The 14,566-nt window shown below is 33.4% G+C and overlaps 3 protein-coding genes across 5 annotated transcripts; 2 read left to right on the top strand and 1 right to left on the bottom strand.

Moving 5' to 3' along the window:
* Positions 1-2,034, top strand: LOC125072607 (tRNA-uridine aminocarboxypropyltransferase 1). The gene is made up of 2 exons (XM_047683242.1): positions 1-341; positions 421-2,034. The coding sequence occupies exons 1-2, from the start codon at positions 147-149 to the stop codon at positions 1,150-1,152; spliced, it is 927 nt and encodes a 308-aa protein (XP_047539198.1). The 5' UTR covers positions 1-146; the 3' UTR covers positions 1,153-2,034.
* A 127-nt stretch (positions 2,035-2,161) lies between these two features.
* Positions 2,162-5,198, bottom strand: LOC125072594 (F-box-like/WD repeat-containing protein TBL1X). Of its 2 annotated transcripts, none has more exons than XM_047683233.1 (8): positions 4,939-5,198; positions 4,699-4,848; positions 4,356-4,498; positions 3,973-4,172; positions 3,498-3,618; positions 3,132-3,284; positions 2,864-3,055; positions 2,162-2,758 (listed from the first exon to the last, which is right to left on the bottom strand). In XM_047683233.1, exons 1-8 carry the CDS (start codon positions 4,994-4,996, stop codon positions 2,258-2,260), a joined length of 1,518 nt encoding a protein of 505 aa, XP_047539189.1. In that variant the 5' UTR covers positions 4,997-5,198; the 3' UTR covers positions 2,162-2,257. The 2 variants fall into 2 exon arrangements, with proteins under 2 accessions (XP_047539189.1, XP_047539183.1); XM_047683227.1 differs by having other exon boundaries at positions 2,164-2,758; positions 3,973-4,187.
* A 317-nt stretch (positions 5,199-5,515) lies between these two features.
* LOC125070336 (gamma-tubulin complex component 3 homolog) lies at positions 5,516-13,243 on the top strand. 2 transcript variants are annotated; one of them, XM_047680160.1, is made up of 19 exons: positions 5,516-5,578; positions 5,708-5,800; positions 6,013-6,179; positions 6,253-6,366; positions 7,595-7,748; positions 8,370-8,552; positions 8,653-8,735; positions 8,811-8,928; positions 9,126-9,257; positions 9,343-9,433; positions 9,575-9,732; positions 9,895-10,087; positions 10,237-10,376; positions 10,491-10,697; positions 10,876-11,093; positions 11,214-11,355; positions 11,452-11,566; positions 11,778-11,952; positions 12,685-13,243. In XM_047680160.1, the coding sequence occupies exons 2-19, from the start codon at positions 5,731-5,733 to the stop codon at positions 12,715-12,717; spliced, it is 2,493 nt and encodes an 830-aa protein (XP_047536116.1). In that variant the 5' UTR covers positions 5,516-5,578; positions 5,708-5,730; the 3' UTR covers positions 12,718-13,243. The 2 variants fall into 2 exon arrangements, with proteins under 2 accessions (XP_047536116.1, XP_047536125.1); XM_047680169.1 differs by lacking the exon at positions 5,516-5,578 and having other exon boundaries at positions 5,665-5,800.
* The last annotated feature ends 1,323 nt before the right edge of the window (positions 13,244-14,566 follow it).

Here is a 14,566-nt window from a genome sequence, read left to right on the forward strand (position 1 = left end):
TCAAGCTTGTGGTATAGTGTCGTGTAAAAAGTTGATGTATTTCTGACCTATATACACATTTCAGTAATTTAATTGGTATGAAACCTAATCGCATTTTCCGTAGGAAGTTTATGAGCTTATTCCTTAGAAATATCTAAATAAAAAGTATGAACCCTAAAAGTCTTGAAGCAAGAAATCGTGATGATAATCCATTTGAAGGACTTAAAATATCGAATTCAAGTACATTAGATGGTGTAAGCAATCGTAGCCCATGCCCACGTTGTGGCAAATCCCGAATGTATTTTTGCTATACATGCTTTGTTCCCGTGTCCTGTTTAGAAGGTCGCATTCCGATATGTAGTGTAAGATCATAACTTTATTTTATATTGTTAGTTTATTAAAATATTTTTTACCGTGGTACTTATATTTTTTAATTTTTAGCTGCCAATAAAAGTTGATATAATCAAACACAAACGTGAAATAGACGGTAAAAGCACCGCAGCCCATGCCGCTGTCTTAGCGCCTTGTGATGTTAATGTCTATACATATCCTGAAATACCGGAATATGTAATAGATGGGAGAACAGTTTTGTTATATCCAGGAACAGAAGCTCGCACTGTTAAAGAGTTGTTTACGGGTAAATGCAACCCTCAGACTTACACTCAAAATGTTTTAGCTCATTTGCCTTCTGGATATAATGTTGGTACTTTGATGACAAAAATCTTCAGTCATAATAATGGTAATAACGAAATATATCATGCAGAAGAATTACCAATTAATCGGTTAGTTTTAATTGATAGTACATGGAATCAGAGTCGAGGAATATTTGCAGACAAAAGATTACAAAAAATACCTCAAATTGTTTTACAAAATAGAATATCTCAGTTTTGGCGCCATCAAAAGGGAAGTCCCAGGTGGTATCTTTCAACAATTGAAGCATTGCATCAGTTATTATTGGAGTTACATATGAATGCTTGGGGTCGTAGTATACTCTATGAAAATGAACTTACTAAACATTTTCCAATACACACACAAGAAAATCATACTTTATGCAAACCATATGATGGCCAATATGACAACCTTTTATATTTTTTCAAATATATGTATGAAAAATTACACACTTTATATAAACATGATGATCTACTAGCTTACAAAAGACCCATGGAAATATAATGTAAAATTTCACTATATTTTTTTTGTTTCCTGGATGTTTGCTATAATGTGACCTATCTGTTCATTTGTTATAATTGGGCTCAAACTGTCACTGGTTCCAATTTTATACCCTAGGAAAACATAATTATTTCACCTGGTTTTACTCTCTTTATAAATCATTGTGGATACAAGGACCATTGATTACTAAATATATTCTGTGTATGGAGGTTACTGGTTAAACTTAAGCAAATTTTGTCCAGACAATTTGATATGCAGATATTTTTTCAGGATAAGTTTTAAATACAGCTAGTAAAAATATAATCCGTCCATACACCTCAACTCATTAGTGTAGAATCATATATTTTGCAAAGATAACTTATTAATGTGTGTGCAATATATATATATATATGTAATAAAATAAAACTAATTTTGCTACAATTTTCTAATTGAATCAAAATAAATATAATATTTGAGAAGATCACATATAAAATTAAACCCTGTTCCAATTAAAAAAGGAGTAAACATTCCTTTGATTATCATATTCAATGTCATTTGCTTATAGTGCTACAATATTATGCACTACAAACAGTTTTTAATTAATATACCCTTAGATATATGTAATACATGACAACATGTAAGCACTACCATTTTACTTCCAATGTTGGGATAAAAACCTCATCAACATTCAAAACATTTGAATGTAATTATGAACATCATTTCTTTATTCAAGACCTCAACTAATATTTCAGAAAAAAAAAGCTAGTTTAAATTAAATGTTAATGAAATAAAATGTGAAAGTAAATCTTTATTTAAAATATCAATGTATATCTTAAAAAAAATTGACATTCTTAACTTTTAACAAATAACTGTCAATACACATGTTTAAGATTGTATTGCTCAAACATCTAATAGATGAAATAAAGTATATGATTTGAGTATTGTTTTATTATTTCTGTGAAAAAAGATGTAAGAAAAAACAAAATAGGACATTTCCCATACTTTAATTATATATTGCTATTAAAAATTATTTCAACTAGAAACAATTTTTATTAAATAAAATGACAAATTATATATTATCAGTTGTTTTGTCACTATGATGGTTATAAGAAATAATATTACAAATATTTTATAACTTGCGTAAATCTAAGACAAAAACACTTCCATCACTAGCACTTGCTCCTACTTTAGTACCTCTAGAATTCCAACACACCTCGAAGATACCTCCTGTGCCTTTATAAGAATGAACTAAGCCTCCTGTTTGGGTTGACCATATGTGTACACATTTATCGAATGAACCACTGGCTAAAAATTTTCCATCAGGTGAAAATGCAACACTGTAGACAGGCTCCGTGTGTTTTGTAAGTGTGTGAATACAAACTCCTCTTTCTACATCCCATAAGCGTACCGTTGAATCAAAAGATGCACTGGCAAGTATCAAATTCATGTTAGGATTTTGTGTACCTGGTCCAGTTGGAGACCACTTTATAGTATATATTTCCTTGGAGTGAGCTTTCAAATCATGAACACATGTGTCTTGTTTCATTGACCATATTTTAAGTGTCATGTCATCTGAGCAAGAAGCAAGTAATTGTCCTTGAGGATCCCATTTAATTGCATTTACTTCATTCTAAAAAAATATAAATATTTTATATTTAGAAATATCTATGTACAAAATAAGCATTGTTATTTTATAGTCAACAATTAATTAAATTGATTAACAATTGATACTAACTGTGTGGCCTTGGAAGCTCTTTATAGGTTTATCTACATGAAGTCTGCAGACATGTATACATTGATCCGTGGAGCATGATGCAAATGCAGTATTTGTTTGCCAATCAACATCCAGTGCTGGTGCTGCATGGAATGAAAACTGCTGTGTGCATTGCCCTGATGCTGCATCCCAAATAATTGTTGTCTTGTCAACCTGAAAATAGCTTGTTGTGATTTTAAGTTTTACATACAAATTTTAGTATTTTTGCTAATATTTTCTTTAAACATACCCCAGCACTCAAAATGTAATTTCCTCGTTTGTTCCATTTGAGAGCAAAAATTGGGCCCTTATGTTGACCTAGAGTGGAAGCTAATGTGCCATCTGTTGTCCATATGCGAGCATAACCATCATATGATCCAGTTGCTAGAAGGTTACCATCACACTGAAAATAAAAATAATGATATTAATGAAATATTTTTTTAAGGACATTTCTATTGTATTATTTTGTAAAAAATTATAACTCAATATGCACAAATCTGTATAAAAACAAATTCATCATCAGTATACTTAAAATACTACTACTGTACAAATAAAACTTAAGATAGAAAACAAATGGAATAAAAATATTAATTTAAGAAATATAAAAAGGACTTACATTCCAATCCAATGATGTGACATCCTTATTACTGGGCACTTCTGCTCCACCTTTTTGAATACAATGCCTCAAAACCAGCTGGTTAGGAGTAGTGGCAGGATTATCTGACATGTCCCATATCCTAAAATTTTAGTTTTTTTTAAATATTGGTTGACAGACAGGCAAATGGGCCCCCTGATAGATATGGGCACGGTCAGAAATTTTAACCATTCCTTATATTGCCAATGCACCATCAACCATGTAATTACACTGGTTCACTCACCTTTCAAACCAGAACATAACCATATTAAATATTGCTGCTTCGCAGTTGAATATGTAAAAGGTAATAAGAAGAAGTAAGTAAGTAAGAAGTAAGATGCCCCTGGTGGGCTTTCACAAAACCCTACCATTAAGTAGACTGAATAATTTATGAATGTTTTCAAAATAATTAACTACAAACTTTATCAAATTTTATTTTAACAAAAATAATACTCACCTAGCTGTACTGTCTCCTGAGCCACTTGCCAAAAGATCTGTGCTGGGATTCCATGCACATATAAATACTTCTGATTCATGTCCTCTAAGAACTGTTGCTTTACTAGCAGGTATTTCAATTGACTGATCTACATCCATATTCTCGGGGGCACTTGGAGTTGCAGCTCCACCTGTTGTTGTAGCTGCAGTACATGTAGTTCCCTGGAGATTGATTGTCTATAATTAACAAAAATCACACATTAAAAATGGTTATATTATACAATAAACATTAAGCTAGTTTTTTTTTTTTAAATGAAGTAATATTCCATGATAAACAATTAATATCATATAATATCAGTATATATAGAAGTTCTTTAATTTACTATTTACATTTAATGCACTTACATCAACACCATTTTGTTCCCCGCCTGAGCCTGGTTCTTTATTAGCTTGTTTTTGTGCATTGTGAGCATTTTGTCGAGCAGCAACAATGTCAGGTGTAACTGCATCAATTAAACTAAGGCTTTCTGTGAGACGAGTTTCTGTGCCTTGAATAAAAAGAGGTGATCTAAGATTTTGATGGTAAATATTCTTATGCAAATTGAAATACCTTAAAATTAGTATGTTAAGTATTTGTATAAAGATATTTTTTTTATTCTGAGTTTATTAGTTTATATATGGATGACTCATTTGTTTTTTATATATACATTTAATTTCACATTTATTACCAAAGTAATATATTTCTTACCATCTTCTCCAATAGTTATTTCGGCTTCAGTATATTGAAGACCTTTTTGCAATATATTCAATAAAGCGGCTGGAGGTACTAGAGCTCCGTTTATGTTACTTTGAGAAATGTGAGACTCAATTCCAAATGTGTACGCCGAATGATGAAAACCTAAAACATAACATCATCAGTTGATGTTGTACTTACATACATAAACAATGCATTCTAGCGTCTAATACATGGTTGTCAGATAGTAAATACCAGATTCTTGTAAGTATCGGTACACGAGAAAATTCACTTCATCTATTGAAAAACTCATGTTTACACATCGATGTTTACAATTCAATCTTAAACTAACTCAAACACTAATAAACAAATAGAGCAATCATAATGTTTTTTTTTCACGAGAACTATTTACTGTTGTTCACTTTACAGTTTGATTATAGCTGTAGGTACATTGAATAAAATATTAAGCTTCTGAAAAATCAGCGTCAACGCCGTGATCGTGTCCGTGGCGCTAGTGAGCTCTTTTGGCTCCTTAGACTCGCTCAATAGCGCCCCCGTCAGAGTTACATTCACAGAACATTTTATAATACTGCGTTCAGACTAGCCAATAAACTTTTCATATGAAAAACAATCACTTTATGTACTCAAGATTACTTTGATATGGAAAAAGCTATCTACCTAAATATAAGATGAACATTTTGATTAATTTATTTAAAAATAACATACTATTCTATTCATTCGTCTGTGGGCTGTATGCTGGCAATCGTTAGTCACTCAGTCGATAAAATAAATAAATTAATAATTTAACTTCAAAGCTTTAAACTTCAAAGTGCAACTGTCAATTCGCCAGTTAGACAAAATTGTAAATATCAAATTAAAATCTTAAGGAACAACTGTAAGTTTCATAATTTATAATTAATTACTTGTGTTTTATTTTTATATTACGAATACGCTTTTTTGAAATAACAAGATTTTAAATATTAAAATCAATGTCCAATTTATTTTGAATGCCTCCTAATTATAGCGCATTGTTTATCGGAAATTTAAATGGAAGTCCCGGCAAGTACAGTTGCTACATTACTTCATAAATTGTGCGAAAGATTGTCACCTGATCCAGGTAAGCTTCTTTTTTTAAAAATATTGTTTGTCAATTTATTTCTTAGATATAATATTATTCATTTTCGATATATTTTAAAGCGCAAAATGCAACAATATTTTAAAGATTTTATCCTGAAGCTTAAAAAAGGCAGTTAATTAATTTTTATATACACAAATACTTCGAAGTATTTAAGCAAAACTTATATTTATAGACAGATAAATTATTTTCAGATGGAGCTTACGAACTGGCACTCTCATATTTGTCTTCTACGAGTGAGAAATCTCGATCAGTTCAAGATGAAAGATTTCTTTGTCAAAAGATTCATTCTCGATTAGCTAGTTTGTCAGCAAAGGATGCAGACAAGTTTAATGAGTCATATACAAAACTAAAGAATTCAGTAAGGCATTTTGTTTTAAAATATATATATATTATTTATTATTTCATAGTAATAATAGTGTATTTTTTTTTAGTTTGTATTAAAGCAAAGAGTTGCTGTGCTTTCATTACTGTTAGCCCTTTCTGAGACACCACAGAATTCAGAATCTACACAACAATTATTCCCCATACCTAATCTTGGACATACTGTGAGTTTTTGTCTTTTAAATTATTTATATTAGTATATTTATTCTCCCATGTAATTGTATTGGAACATAATATATATTTATCAATTCCCATCAAGGTGGCTGTTGTAGATAAAGACAAGCCAATTATGTGATAAAATAGTGTTTTAAGTGTGTGTGTATGTATGTAAATAAGTGCACATTTTATTTTATCATTGGAGTGTTCCAATACAATGCTAATTATTTGTGGGTATAATAGTTAATAATAGTGTAATAGCAGATACTTACAGATATCTATTTTTGATATTTATTTGGTAAACAAACTATAAATATTTTATAAATACTTTATAATACATTAAGTTTAGTACATAATTCTTCAATAATTTCTAGAAAACATTTTTCTAATATAAATCACAAAAATATTTGGTATTTTGTAAAAAACATTTCGTATAACATATAGTTAACTAATCTACTAACTTCAATGGATGAGTGCTTGTCTTGACTTGATTAGTTAAGATAAATCCACTGTAGCCTATACCAACCTCAAGAGGAATAAATATATGATATCATTTGTTGAGAACTTGAAATATCTATGATATTCAATATGGAATATTGACAAAGCTCTAATTAAAACTAATTAAAAGTAAAATTAATGTGGATAGATAGTAAGTAAATATATTAAGCAAGAACTGTTTTTATTGCATATTTTAGCAGAGCTATTAGCAAAATGCATGGAATAAGTAAATCTAAGGTTTGTTATATTTATTCCTTCTTGATTGGAATAGGTTATACATAGACACTTTTGAGTACAATAAAATGGTTCAAGCAAAATGGATTGTTTATAACATGTATTTTTTTTTGTTTTTTTTTTTTTTTTATGGCATTGGTTGGCGGACGATCATATGGGCCACCTGATGGTAAGTGGTCACCACCACCCTGTAAGAAACATTAACAATTCCCCACATCACCTATGCGCCACCAACCTCGGGAACCAATACGTCATGTCCCTTGTGCTTGTGATTACACTGGCTCACTCATCCTTCTAGCCGGAACACAACAATACAGAGTACTGTTATTTGGCGGTAGAATATCTGATGAGTGGGTGGGTACCTACCCAGACGGGCTTGCACAAAGCCCTACCACCAAGTAACCTAATATTTTGATCAAATATATGATATTAAAAGAAACTAATAAATAATAATACATGTATAATACAAAATAAAAAAATATGTGTTAAAAATTGTTTTTTTAGAATGATGCATTAGGTTCTACAGCGGCAACATCAAGCTCCAGTAAAAGCACTATAGGATCAGTCGGCTGGGAAAATAATGCTCTGAAACAACAGGGTTCTAATCAGAGTCTACCATCTAACAATAGCAACTTGGTTGTGGCCTTGCAATCTAATGGTAAAATATTTGATACAAATATATTTCACAGAACAACAATGAATGCAATAAACTTTAAGAAAATGTTTATTTATCATAGACAATAATTACGACAATGTACTAGTTACATAATTGACCATGTAATATGCTATTTACTATTTGCGTCTTTGTTCTCTAGCCCTAATTACTGAATCTCTCCACACGCTTCTGTTCCTATAAAGAGTTTTTGCGCAACAAGTCGTGTCTATCTGCCAATTTAGATTGCGTAAATTACGTAGTATTTTTTAAAAGAATCGTAGTAATCATATTCCATTTTAAGGAATTACTAATATTCCTATCTACTAAAGGATTGGGAAGAAGATTTACAGTTGCCCAAGGGGTCAAGAACGAACCTGCTTTATGGACATTGCTAGGCCGTTATAAATGCAAAAATGAGTTTGTTATGCTATCTCGTTCTAGCTACTCAACGATTTTTTAATATATACTTACTTCTACATAGCCAGGGATATAGAAAAAAAACATAGGCTATATTACACCTCCCCATGGACGAAGCCGCTGCCGGAAACTATACTTATATTAAGTGTAAATGCTTTTTTTTGTTTTGTATAATTTCATGGAAGTGTACTTTTATTTTATTTAAAGAACGTGCAAACGAGCGTGCATGCGTACGAGACGCAGTATTAGCTGCTACAGGCGTGAAGGCATCCAATACAGCTAATTGGTCGCGTCCAGCACAAACATTATACTCACGAATAGCCCACTTGGGGTTCCTTCATGATCGTCTCAAGGAGTTTATTGACCCTGCGTCGGGACTCATGCCTCAAGGTATGATATTTAAATATTGTACTAAAAAATATCTATTAAATTTATTATATTACTTCAAACTGTTGTAACTATTATTAATGTTATGAAATTTTATATTAAGGTTTAATGGGCGAAGGATTAGTGTCATCAATAAGAGATGAACTCACCGAATATTATCGGAGTATTGCGCTATTGCAATCCCAGGTAACTTTTGAGTATGTTAATCATTAATATTTATTATTTTATTTATTAAATTTACTATAAGTACAATCTTTATAGGTGTGCGAAGGTGACGGCGGCGGTGGTACATTACGACGTGTTTGCGTTTGGGCTTATGAACCTCTGCATCGCCTGACCTGGCTCGCCAATATCGCACATACAGCACATCATAAAAAAGGTTATAGAAAATAGTTTTTTTCTAAACATACAATACGTTTCTGTTCCGTAATAGCTAGATGATAAACCCTTGTTAGAGAAAAGTAAATATAATATCGGATACCGAAATGTAGTAAGATCCACTAGAAGACCAATTCTAAAAGATTCCGACACCTACGCACACTTTTTTCGACCATAATTAGTCCTTCCCCCTCGCAGGCGGAGAGCTGGCGTCGTGCGTGCACCGCTTCGTGCGGCACGGAGACGAGCGCGTGGCCACGCTGGCGCGCCGGCTGCTCACTGCGCTCACCTACCCCCTCCTGCTCATGCTCACTCGCTGGCTCCTACACGGTACGCAGGGCGCGCCGCGATTATTGTTTACGGTACGATCATGCTTCTTTTGACTTTTATTTTAATTAAAAGTATTTCTTCGCAGGAGAGATCGACGATCCTTTTAACGAGTTCTTCATCGAAAGCAGAAGTGGCGTGCCTATAGATCGAATGTGGCATGATAAATATAGAGTGAGGTGAGTGTTTCTCTTTTGAAGGTAATAATAATTAATAGTAATTTTTAATTTAACTAAAACAATGGCAAAACTCAGTCTTTATCTAAAAAGGGAATTAAGCAAAACAAAAAATAATCCACTTGTGCGTTGTTGTGCGCGTAGGGAGTGGATGGTGCCGTCGTTCATGTCGCGCGAGCAAGCGGCGCAAATCTTGGCAACTGGCAAGAGCGTAGTGTTCATGCGTGAGGCGTGCGCCGATGAGCCAGTTCCCGCCGACCACCACCACCACCTGCACCAACTTCTTGAGCCGCCTCGAGCTGGTAAATTTCGTGTTAAATGTAGGAATAACCTGCTATTGATAATGAAGAAATTTCTGTAGGGAACATTCCTTCTCTCTCTCTCCATATATTTACTTTTTTTATTCAATTTATGCAATTTTGAATATAAATAGTCATTGTGTATATAAATGTGATCATGAATAGGTAGCGAGAGCGCGGCGTGGTGGCAGGCGAGCGGCCTGCGCGAGGGCGTGGCGGCGGCGCACGCGTCCGCTGCGCAGCGCCTGCTGGCCGCGCTCACCACGCACCACCACCTGCTCGACCACCTCGCCGCGCACCGCCGCTACCTGCTGCTCGCGCAGGGAGATTTCGTACACCATCTCATGACGCTGCTGCAGTGAGTAACGAGTCTGATTTAGACTCTTCTTGACAATTATGAAACAATATTGTCACTTATGTCACCTGAAATTGCTGTTTTTATACTTTTAAATATTGTTACCTTTAAGAAGTTCATCAAATGTTATTTAATATACTTTTTTGGTGTAGGGAGGAGCTGAACAAACCGGCGACATCGTTATACGTGCACAATTTGACGTGCACGCTGGAAGCCGCAGTACGCGCCACCAACGCGCAGTTCGAGCCGCCGCATGTGCTGGCGCGCTTACACGTCAACCTCTATCCTAATTGTTAGTAAAAGTCTTTTGATTATGGTATTATCTCCATTATTTTACAAAATTATATTTTTTGCTTATTTCTATATCAACAGTAACTTTGTTTTAAAAGGGAATATTTGTGTCCAGGTGACGGTCGCGAGGATAATGGCTGGGACGTATTCGCACTTCAGTACCGCGTGGATGGGCCATTAGGAACACTTTTCCCAGCGACTTGTGCCGCACGTTATCGTGCGTTATTCACGCAACTGTGGCGCGTTAAACGCATCGAGCACGCCTTACACCACGCCTGGCGTGACCACGCTATACTGCAGAAACGACTCAAACATATGCCAGGTAGATAGATATTTTTTACTCTATTGTAGGGAGCAACTTTTTTCTTATTGTCCCATATCACTAGTTCAGGAAATTTAATTGTATTATTGAAGGTATATTGCATGATTAATTTATTATTGAATCGATCACTATTACGACAAGTTATTTCAAGTAAAAAAATGTAGTTTATATCTCATAGAGGTGTGGGGCCTGATGCGGCGTGTGTCGTGCCTGCGCGCCGAGGCGCTGCGGCTGTGCGGCGCGCTGCAGGAGGCCAGCTGCGAGGGCGCGGAGGCGGCGTGGGCCGAGCTGCTGGCCGCCGCCGCCGCGCGTCACCACCTCGACCGCCTGCTGGCGCTGCACCACCGAGCGCTCGACCGCCACTCGATACATGCCATGATCCACCACACCACACAGGTCTACACCCCCAAATACTTCAAGCGCTTTTGATTCCAATACAAAAAAATTTATATTATTGTTAAAAATTTGGTTTTTTTTTTTAAATACTAGGTATCAATAATAATATTATAATTATAGGAACTGCAATCATACTTGGGCAATGTTTTGAATGAGACACTCGCCCTACGTAGTTTCGAAACGACGCTGCATGCGGGTATTAATGCTGAACTTGAACGCCGCGAGCGACTAGAGCAGTTGAAAGCCGAGCGTATATCACGAGGTAAAATAAAGATGATTATTAGCTTCCTTCTTGTTTGCAAAATAAAAGTAGAATTTAAGTATAATATAATGTAATTATTATTTAATTTTATTGTAGGAGAATATGCATTCACCGCTGCTGATGAAGCGCAAGATAAAGAGAAGAGAAAAATTTTTCAACAGTTCTTAGGTAACCGAAAAGCCGATCTTAATGTCTGGGCGCGTACTTACCGGTGAGCTTGTAATCTTTTTGTTAATTACTTTTTATATAAAATTACAACTATTTACTAACCAAAATAATCATCAAAAATATAAGTCCCAAGGCATATTCTAAAACCTGAATGGTAACTTTTAAACTTAATTTATACAAACCCTTACTATTATTTGCTTGAGAGTCAGTTCTATAATTATATTTTTAATATTAATTATTTTTTAATATTTTAGAGGTCACGTGACAACGTTAATCCTAAAGCTAGCCTTGCACACAGAAGTCTCGCTTCAAACGCTGGCATTCCGACTTGACTATAGCGACTTTTATAAACGAGGTGACGCTAAGCTTCACGAACCATTGACTTATCAACACAAGCGACTCAGCGAAATTGGACTTCATTTAGCAAAGGTAAATATTTATTTAATGCATATGTGTGCATTGTTGTAACTAATTAATATAGTCTATAGCTTTTTGCAATCATAGCTACCGTAAATACAAATAAAAAACTGTCACATATTTAATAATCTATTATTATATTCATAACGGATTCGTGTAATGATGGAGTTTCGAATGTCGGCGAAGTTGCTATCGGAAATTTGAAAAAAGAATTAAAACGAATATGAGTATTGAGTAGTTATAGTCTTTTCCAATCGAAGAAGGAATCCAATAAAAAAACCTTGTATTCAAATATTTTACGCAATTTGATTAAAACTCAACTATATTGCACACTACTCACTGTCCGTTATTTATTTGTTTTTATTTGTAGCGCTCTATTAAACTTAGCTAATTATGTTCACTAAAATTTTACTCCAAAGTTTCAATAACAGCTTCGTTGGCGTTCAAAACGCCATATTTCCGTAAATCCATAATAATAACATAGATTATTCAAGATCTCGACCAATGATATCGCATCAGTTCGATGTCAAATGTTGTGTATTTGGCCTTTGTGCTCTTGTGGTTGGAATAGTCTATGAGTAGAATAAAGCTGCATTATAAAAATAATAATAAAAATATTTTAATGAATATGTAATTCTAAGATTTGCTTACCTCCTATCTCTTCGATTCCAATAGGCCACTGCCATGCAAGCTGCATTTTGATGTTAAGTGAACATATTATGTAATTGTAACATTTTTTTTCAGAACAAACTAATAGATCACAGTAAGAAAAAGTGACACGTATTAACGGAACCGCCCACTTCCAGTGTCTGTATACCGTGGATCGGTTTCGGCTGCATTTCCTCTAACTAAACTAACGTTGCAACAATCCGAGTTAATAGCAATATATTAGATTTTTTTTAATTAGCTTATGGTTATATAAAGGTTATTTAAATTTAATGGTATTGCTGTAAACTACTGTAGACAAAAGAATCATAGATAAGAGGTCTTCTCATTTTGTTGCTAAGACTCTGAATATAGCAATTAATTAAGATGGACATTGTTAGCTGTTTAAAAGTAATGTAAATTGGATAAACGTTTGTGTCAGTATTTTAAATAATATCTTTAAAGCAGAGTACGAAATATCTTATAAAAGTCTCAGAATAATGAAACATAATAATTATGAAATGACCAGTAATTATAAAATGTAAAATATATAAATGCGATCAACAGAAATAACGTCTCGATAAGCGACTGATTTCATTCACAAATTAACATAGATGTATAACAAATTTAAACAAGTGCCATTAAACAACAAATATGATTTTAATACATTTGTTTTGTTTTATTTTAAACATCTTCTTTTTGTAATTATCTTCTTATTTCTATCGAAAAAATATTGAATTATAGGTACATATATTTTTTTCAATTTCCGAGTGACGTTAACTGACACCTATTAGTGCCGTTAGCAACTCTATCGAAGTTATATTTTATATTTTCGTAATATAAATAAAATGGAAAAGTAAAGAGAGAGAGATTTTTTTGTGAAATACCGATGTGGCAGTTTATGCAACTTGCATGCTTGTCTCACGATATTTTACAGCGCCGAAGAGCAAGGGATAATCCTCGGTTATATGTGATAACTGGTAAGTAATTTATGTTACTTGTTTCATAAACTAGACAGTACAGTAAAAATGCCTTAATGGAAATATGATTTGATTTAATTTTGCTCTATTTCAAATTAGTCATATTTGTGTCACAAGTCACAAGAAGATAATTATAGATTAGGCAGTGTATATATTTTTTATCAAGCTTTTTAAAGTTAACTTGTAGGCAATACGCAATAGTTATGTTCTAAGGCAAATGTCAAAAAGTGAATAACTGGACTGGACTAAGTTGGACAGGGTTTAGTTATAAATAAATAATTCAATCACAAGATCGCGAATAATTATATCAGACTCTAGTATGCTATTGATTTTCTTTTATGAATTTACAAGGTTAAGTTTACAATTCAATGTTGTTACGAGACGGCCTTAGACGAATTTTTTTTTTGAGATTTATTTATACATCTGATAATCCGTATAATGGCGGGAAACCAACTAAAATGCGTTTTCAGGCAGGACATTAATTGAATAATATTTGAGACACAAATAACATGGTGTTAGAACATATCTTGAGCGATATACACATCTTTTAAAATTAAGTAAAACGAAAAGCCGAAGCTCTGGGTGTATCTACATGTATGCTCCTAGTCTGTAGTCTATTCTAGTTAATGTAACTATATAACGTGAAAAAGATAATAACTTAACTTTTCCGCCAATGTCGTTTTTTTATCGTAAAGATAAATCGTAGTGACAGCATCAGTAATTAAATTGTAAATTTGCTTATAAGAGAAAATGATTATTTTACAAGTGACGTGTGCTTTCTATGAATTATATTCATAAAAATTCTATAATAGAATATGAATAAAAAATAGCTTAATTATGTATACTAATGTTTTAGATGGGACAATTGAACCGAATTGATTAATATTTGTATGAAGGTCTAACCCAAGGATATACAATTTTATAATTAATACCAGACAACCAAACCCTAAAAAGCGAGTGAAGCCGCGGGCAACAACTTATTATAGATATTATCTTAATAA

Source organism: Vanessa atalanta, chromosome 2 (genome assembly GCF_905147765.1).
Source record: "Vanessa atalanta chromosome 2, ilVanAtal1.2, whole genome shotgun sequence".
NCBI classification, from domain to species: domain Eukaryota; kingdom Metazoa; phylum Arthropoda; class Insecta; order Lepidoptera; family Nymphalidae; genus Vanessa; species Vanessa atalanta.

What these genes read in the sequence shown, in the direction of transcription:
- LOC125070336 (XM_047680160.1), top strand. Translation starts at nt 5,731, where the DNA reads ATGGAAGTCCCGGCAAGTACAGTTGCTACATTACTTCATAAATTGTGC. An exon ending in ACGACTCAAACATATGCCAG is followed by an intron (nt 10,698 to 10,875) that starts GTAGATAGATAT and finishes TATATCTCATAG; the next exon opens with AGGTGTGGGGCCTGATGCGG. An exon ending in AGCCGAGCGTATATCACGAG is followed by an intron (nt 11,356 to 11,451) that starts GTAAAATAAAGA and finishes ATTTTATTGTAG; the next exon opens with GAGAATATGCATTCACCGCT.
- LOC125072594 (XM_047683227.1), bottom strand. Translation starts at nt 4,996, where the DNA reads ATGAGTTTTTCAATAGATGAAGTGAATTTTCTCGTGTACCGATACTTA. An exon ending in TCACATCATTGGATTGGAAT is followed by an intron (nt 3,285 to 3,497) that starts GTAAGTCCTTTT and finishes TTTTATTTTCAG; the next exon opens with TGTGATGGTAACCTTCTAGC. An exon ending in AGAGCTTCCAAGGCCACACA is followed by an intron (nt 2,759 to 2,863) that starts GTTAGTATCAAT and finishes ATATTTTTTTAG; the next exon opens with AATGAAGTAAATGCAATTAA.
- LOC125072607 (XM_047683242.1), top strand. Translation starts at nt 147, where the DNA reads ATGAACCCTAAAAGTCTTGAAGCAAGAAATCGTGATGATAATCCATTT. An exon ending in GTCGCATTCCGATATGTAGT is followed by an intron (nt 342 to 420) that starts GTAAGATCATAA and finishes TTTAATTTTTAG; the next exon opens with CTGCCAATAAAAGTTGATAT.